Source organism: Balaenoptera musculus, chromosome 9 (genome assembly GCF_009873245.2).
Source record: "Balaenoptera musculus isolate JJ_BM4_2016_0621 chromosome 9, mBalMus1.pri.v3, whole genome shotgun sequence".
NCBI lineage: Eukaryota > Metazoa > Chordata > Mammalia > Artiodactyla > Balaenopteridae > Balaenoptera > Balaenoptera musculus.
In genome coordinates this window covers 37,222,134-37,229,210 of record NC_045793.1, presented here as the reverse complement: position 1 = coordinate 37,229,210, position 7,077 = coordinate 37,222,134, and the positions used below count along the sequence as shown (strand labels likewise).

At 39.5% G+C, this 7,077-nt stretch overlaps 1 protein-coding gene across 3 annotated transcripts; it reads right to left on the bottom strand.

The window, feature by feature from the left end:
• Positions 1 to 1,473: 1,473 nt before the first annotated feature.
• Positions 1,474 to 5,597, bottom strand: GPR85 (G protein-coupled receptor 85). 3 transcript variants are annotated; one of them, XM_036863684.1, is made up of 3 exons: positions 5,484 to 5,597; positions 5,206 to 5,321; positions 1,474 to 4,092 (listed from the first exon to the last, which is right to left on the bottom strand). In XM_036863684.1, the coding sequence occupies exon 3, from the start codon at positions 3,920 to 3,922 to the stop codon at positions 2,810 to 2,812; it is 1,113 nt and encodes a 370-aa protein (XP_036719579.1). In that variant the 5' UTR covers positions 3,923 to 4,092; positions 5,206 to 5,321; positions 5,484 to 5,597; the 3' UTR covers positions 1,474 to 2,809. The 3 variants fall into 3 exon arrangements, with proteins under 3 accessions (XP_036719579.1, XP_036719580.1, XP_036719578.1); XM_036863685.1 differs by having other exon boundaries at positions 1,523 to 4,092; positions 5,206 to 5,318; positions 5,484 to 5,569; XM_036863683.1 differs by having other exon boundaries at positions 1,523 to 4,092; positions 5,206 to 5,514.
• Between the last annotated feature and the right edge of the window lie 1,480 nt (positions 5,598 to 7,077).

Below are 7,077 nucleotides of genomic sequence, written 5' to 3'. Positions count from 1 at the left end.
ATTATTGATAAAGGGTTTTTCTCACAGGGAAGTTGGACTCCCCAATGGGAATGTATTTTTATGGGTTGAAGATTAGTAACATTTTCAAATTGAATTAGTTGCAACTGTTTTTAAATATTGAATATTGGAATGGGTGCCAAAATAGATAATGTGATTTGGTCCTTGAGTCACTGAAGCAGAATTTTATTTTATATGATTGCTACCATTACTTATTGACTTACAAATAGCATTGATTAACTGGGGATGTATCTCACCCACTGCTTGCCCCTTGACCTGAAATGCCAAGTTAGTCAAGAGTAGGCTTAAATGAGAGTCACTACAGTTCAGTATTATTCACTGATCACTGGGGCTGATCACTTACCAAAGCTGTTGGAATATGTTGTTCCAAATAGCTAGGTAGAATCAGGCAATCTCACTTGGTTGTTGCTCTTGACTCCCCAGTCTCCTAGTCTTAATCCATGCCTCAGGTTTTTGTGTATATAATGGAGGCCAGTGTTGATAAAACCTGGTCTCTCTGGCCTCAAGATCATTGTTGAATTTTCTACTGATTGCTGGTGATATTTGAACCTCTAAGCGAAGCTCTTTATATAGTCATGGTAATTATGCCTCTACTGTAAACTTTTTGAGTTGGAAACATAATGTTATCCCAATATCTTTTGATAGCATTTCCTTAATTGTATTTTAGATAATGATTTTAGTACCAAAAGGGGGTCTTTATTGCTAGATTCAGTTCACTGTTGTACATTAAATTTTGTCTCAGATCCAGTCAACTTTGGTATAAAGTAAAAATGAGTTCAAACAGAGTGCTCACTAAATCATGGCTTGAGCTGTCCTTGTATGAGCAAAACTGAATTGTTGCATATATCATTGAAATATTTCAATGATTTATTTTTCCTTATTTATATTTATATTGATGTTTTCTTTACAGAAACACTGTAGCAATAAAGAATTCTGTTCCATTAGATTCCTAATCTTATTTTTCAAGTACCAAATAAAAATTAAAACCCCAAACAAACAAAAACAATGAAAAACAAACAAAAACAATAACAACTTTTCTGGTTTTGTCATAATATAATTGTAAACCATTCTTCTTACAAGTTATGTATTTAGAATCCAAAATTTCTACCATGGCCCAAAATAAAATGTGATGTTTATATTAAAATTCTGAACCAACCAACTAAGCAGGTTTACATCTTTAAATATTACTGGCTTGTAAGAATAAATAGGATAAGTACGACAAAAGCTACCAAATAATGCTTTTGCAGATAATATTATTTGTCAGTTTATCAGCTTTATGTTCCCCATCATTCATGCATTTTCAGTTCCAGAATATAGTAGCTACAAAAATAAAGAAACAAAACCATAATAAAGCTAGTCTTCCTATTTTGTGCTTGCCTCCCAATTAAAAAAAAAAAACTAAGTGCCAAAAATGTAAAATTTATTCCAAGAAAAGTAACAGGCTACACAAGTAAATTTTGGCAAATGCAACTTTATATTGAAATTCACACATCTGTATCTTGAAGAATGAGACTCACAGACTCTAATGTATTTCTGAAATACTAGAAATCATATTATAAGCTTTCACAAGTTAAAACTGAAATAATTTAAACGACCAATACACTGAATGTGCAGAAAGTATAAACAAGACTGTGCCTTCGGTAGAATAAAGGCTTTACAAATTGTGCAGGATGTCATACTAAGGCTGTGGTCTCCCCTTGACAGCTGACTTAAAATATAAACACACATCAACTGCCTGCTTCTTAGAACACACTAGAATGGGTAGCACAACTCAGAAGAAAATCTCATTATCCCAGTGATGTGCACCTTAATTTTCAAACCATGTGAGGAAAAAGGAAAAAGAGTATTAAATGATCGTCCATGCACTTCCAGTTGCATGACCATGACCAGTTACTGATTCAATTTCCCATGACTCCAATTTGCTCCAATGCTAAATAAGATGAAAGATACTAGATAATCCTTTAAGGCAACATGTGTTTATTCTGCATTATTAGAACTGCTCAGTTGTGACCGGTTGGTACCATTAATGTTGCCTCCCAGACCAGTATCTAGTATTTGTAAAATATAGATGAATTGGAAAAACTTTATACCAAATCAACAAAAACCATATAATACAGTTCGATGCTAGCAGTTTCACTAGTAGGTAAGGAAAGTGGTATTTAGAAACAGTAATGTATTAATACAAAAAAAGTAAACTCTAATTGGAACCAATATACTGCTTTGGAATGCTCCCCAAAACTTACAAGGCGATTTTTTAAAAGTGTGGTAATCCAATAATTCATGGCATGTCTTTAGTGAATTACAGTACTTTTAAGTCCCCAAATATTTTAGTCCTTGCAAAACAATAATAGTATGAAATGTTTTAAAGTCTTCAAACTTCTAAAATTAGTTTTTATCAACACATTTACCTCATGTCAACTTAATTTATTAAGATGTCCAATGCTAATTGGTTTTTTTTGATGTTTTTTTCATAAGTAGTGATATACACAGCGTTTAGCACTGATACTTAGCACCTGCTACTTTCATTATCTAGTTTTCAACCACATAAAGAAACTTAGGGCAGTGGTTCAGTCCTTTCTTAATTACAAACCTTCACCGGCAGTCAGCAGGATCACTCTGAGATTTAAAATAGGATTATAGGTGAACTATTGCAAAGACTGCAGAATGTTGCCCAAATCCTTATAACTGCTGATCCCATTCTTGATTTTCTTCTCAAGAAATGGCTACAGGCCACAATTGCTTAGCAGAGAAGGTTAGTGTTTCACAAGGCTAAAGATTTACAGATGCTCCTTCATATAACACAGTAAGGTTCCCTTGGTAACCTGGATTTTCTGCAGTAAAGAAGGGTTGTGCTGAAACAGCGCCTCAGCTCCCTGTTGGAGAAAATGCAGACAAAAGGATTGATTCCTGCTTGGGCAAAACTCATCCAGACAGCGGCTGTTAGAAATCCCCCTGGTACTACAGGCCCTCTTGCAAAAACTCTCCAGTAACAGGCCACCAGGTAGGGGCCCCACAAGGTTAGGAAGAGAAAAGTCATTATATAGAACATTCTGCTGATTCTTTTCTCCATTTTGAACTCATCTAAGACCAATAGCCTTCTTCTGCTCGTGGTGTTTGCATTTTGCCTGATGCCCAGCAAGGTGGGTGGTGTGGGACCCCTTCCAAATCCTGCTAGCCAATTGGCAGCTGCCTGGCCACTGGCTCCAGGGCCATGAAAAGTCCAGTTCTGGCTGACTGCTGCTACAAACTGGACTGGCTTCATTTTCCTTCGGTCGTGGACAAAAAATATCAGCTTGAGGTAGACAAGCTGTGTAGCTAGGAGGATGAGGGCAAGGAGCAGCATAAATCCTAAGGAATCATTAGCCCTGAAGGAGCGGTGTTGGAAGGTACATTGATCTTCTTCCCTAATGAATGAGTAAGTGCCCACATCCAAAACTGGGGGGAATGCCATGGCCACAGACAGAGTCCACACCATGCAGATCACAGCCAGACACGTCCAAAAGGTCAGCCTCTTTGTATAGAAGCGGTGATGGGCAATAGCTAAGTATCTGGTGACACTGATACAGAAGAGCATGAAAGCAGTGTGGAAACAGGACAAAACCCCCAGAAAGGCAATCACTTTGCAAGTCAGAGTCCCATAAGTCCAGGTAGAGCCATTTTTGACAGAGTTGAATACAAATGGGAAACAAATTGCAGATCTGAGGATATCTGAACAGCAAAGATCCAACAGGAAGTAGTAAGGTGCTCTATGCAAGGTCTTATCTTTCACTAGCAAAATGGAGATCAGAAGGTTGCCCACCACGCTGACTCCTATAATGAAACCCAAGGAAGTCAGTTTCAGAAAGGCTGTTAGAGGAGAGAGATTTTGCAAAATGTTGTCAGCTGCATGGCTATAGTTCGCCATAGATGGATGGAGGATAAAGATACAGCCTCAGTCAAGTCTCATGATCTAGATATAAGAACAAGGAAAAGATATATCCATACATTTTACTGAAAATGTAATCCACAAAGAGAACTGATCCGATCTGCAGTCATGCTTCCTCTTTTCTTCCATTTGATTTGCCATCAGAATATCTGGAAAAAAAAAAAAGCTATCAGTTCTAAAGTTAACAAGCAATGATGTCAGGCAGTGCTAACATAAAGCTGTTCACTTATGGGGAAGCAAATAAAGTTTTAATTTTGAATAATATTATTTGCTTTAGTATTTTTGCTTGAGATTTCAGAGAATTGGCTTGTTTAGTTTTCTGAGCTAGATGAATTTTAAAATGTCCCTATTTAAAAGAACATACATTTGATTGGGCATCTTTAGGAGAGAAGGAATAAAATGTTCCCCAGTTGTAAAATATGCCAGTCCAGGAGTTAATCACTAGTTTTGCAATGGAATCTACAAGATTGCTAATAGGAGACAGAGAAGAGACTACCCACATTTATCTGAGGTCTGTTAGTATCTGTCAGTGTTTTCCCAGCAGCTTCTCTGCTGATATGGATCCAAAGAACCCTTCCAAAATATATGTCTTTTAACTCAAGTGCCACTATTCATGCTGCATATTATAAGAGGAATATTTGTTGATTCATCTTAAAGCGTGATTTCAACATTAGACTTCTAAATTAATAGGAACTTGTCCCAGGATTTGATGTGATTTAATCTTTTGTCTTTCCCTCCCCACCCCACCCCCCATTTTTGGCAAATCTTTTCTCTTTTAAACCCACATGATTATTAAAAATCGTTAATGTAAATATTGGTCAGGGAAACACCCAGAGGAATAATGCACTTACATTTGTAAGCCGTGGCTACCTGAATTCAAATGAATTTAACATGAACCTGTATTTCTTGGGCAATTAAGCTTTTCCCATTTACACTGATAATCTTTGTTGCAAATCGTAAGTGGTTTCATTTTAAAACAAAATGCACATTGTCTCCTAGGTGTTGGGGAGCCCCACCAGGGAAATCGGCTTTCTCTGTTATTCCCACCAAGCATGTTCCCTTTGCCACTTCTCACTTGCCCGGAATATGCTGATAGAAGCCCAGACAACACTGCGTTCGATGATTTTAATTTCCCCACCGGTACATCCCCGGGTAAATACCGATCGCATCATGCAACATTACGAAACCTGAAATCCGCCACCCCTGGATTTATAATGGGGGGGTGGAGGAGGGGGAGGGGGAGAGAGACATGCATTACATACGCGAAGATGGGGAGAGATTGCTTCTGTGCTGCAAGGGAACTGTTCCCGGTGATTCGCAGTCTGATATTCCTCAGTCTTGCAACGCTTTCCAGAAATGGAGCTCTCAATAAGCCCTACTGAAGATGCATTGTCTGAATGTACTTCCATTATGCAGTTTATTGTCAAAAACAAAAAACAAAAAACAAAACTCAAGGAGGGCTCTTTCCCGGTGAACCTGCAGTTTCATCAACACTGTGCGCCCCCTCCCCCCAAACTTAACCGAGAGTATATCCTCCTACCTGTTGGTGTTGGATATCCCGACAGACTATAGCTTCTTCTTTCTATAAATTGCTGATTTTTTTTTTGCCTTAGTGCCTTGACTGAGCATCCAGGCAGGGCTCGGCGGCGCCTGCGCGCTGGAGCCTCCTTGAGCTCCAGCCGCGTCCTCCCCTGTCGCAGCGGCACCGTCTCCCCCAGTAACGCAGGGGCAGCGGCGGCGGCGGCAGCGGTGGCGAGGGCGGCGGCAGGGGCTACCTCAGCCTCTCTGGAGCCAACAGGAGCCCCGACCCGTTTCCAAAGCGGGCTGGGTTTATTGAATGTCCTGTCCTGTTGAACTGGCAAAATTGGCCTGTGTCCCCTTGCGGCTGCTTCTGAACTTTTCCCTCCCTGCACTGGGAGTGGGGTTTGGAAAGGCTCGTTCAGGACCTCAGGCCCACCCTCTTCCCTTAGGGCAGCGCACCCGGGTGCCCGCCCCCACCTCAGCTTCCGAGACCCCTTGCTTTCCCCATTTTCCTCCATGCTCTTTTAGGGCGGTCCAAAGCATGGGAAGCTTCTTTTAGCGTTCTTCTTTAATGATTTCCCCAGCTGACTGCATTTGCAGGTTAGCTTGGTGTGGGGGAGAGTGGAGGGGAGGGGAGAAAGAAAAAAGAAAGGAAAAGAAAAAAAAAAGAAAAGAAATGTTTTTTAAAAAAGAAAGGCATAGGAAAAATCTTGTCAATGGGGAAGAAGGGAAAGCAGGTTAGGGCAGCCCTTTGTTAGTCGTCTTCTGTTCTCCAGTGCACGCAGATATGCGTTAAGTAGGAAGAAACTAAGTTCAGAGGAAAGCTGCAAAATGATTTATGTCCATTCTACTTTAACGAATATGACTATAGAACCAGCCTTACACATATTTTAAATGACTGCTCCTCGCATTCCACCCCACCAAGCAATAGCCTTTCTTTTGCTTCTTGCAAGTAAGGCTGACTAGTAGATTGGTAATGTCACAGCAGTTGTATGTATGTGAGTTTCCTTCCCCCCTTTGTTGTTAAGGAAGAAAAATACTAGGAATATAACGATTCATAAAACTTACACCCGTCCAAAAGGTCCGATGATATCACAAGACAGTACATAGCCTGACACCTGGGTGCTTAGGGATGTCTCTGGAATCATGGATTTCCTTATTTTACCATTTCATAAGAATTTTGTTTGTGGGGGTGGTATAAGATTTTAAACAACTCTACCTTCAAAAAACGAGCAGAAATGCTTTCATTAATTCCCAAGGTAAAACGTCTGCTTCTCCTCCTGCATGCTTATTGCTTTATAATAATCTGTTAATGAAACAGAAAAAATAAAGATCTTCTCTACAGCAATAATTTGATCTCCAGACAGCAGTAAAATACCTCATTGCTGGGTGGTGAGATTGTGACATTCGGGGGAACTCAAGCCAATCAGCATACAGATAATATGGATTAATTTACATATTGTATTTCTATTGGACATACCGAGGTAAAGCTTTCTCTGTTTAAAGCTTAAAAAGATTAAAAATGAATACTTCACTGTCATAATGTCACAGTCATGTTACAGTCATTACAAAACACCCTATGTTGGTAATACTGAAATGAAGTTACATTTTCC

Coding starts and splice junctions, on each gene's coding strand:
- GPR85 (XM_036863684.1), bottom strand. CDS start 3,922: ATGGCGAACTATAGCCATGCAGCTGACAACATTTTGCAAAATCTCTCT.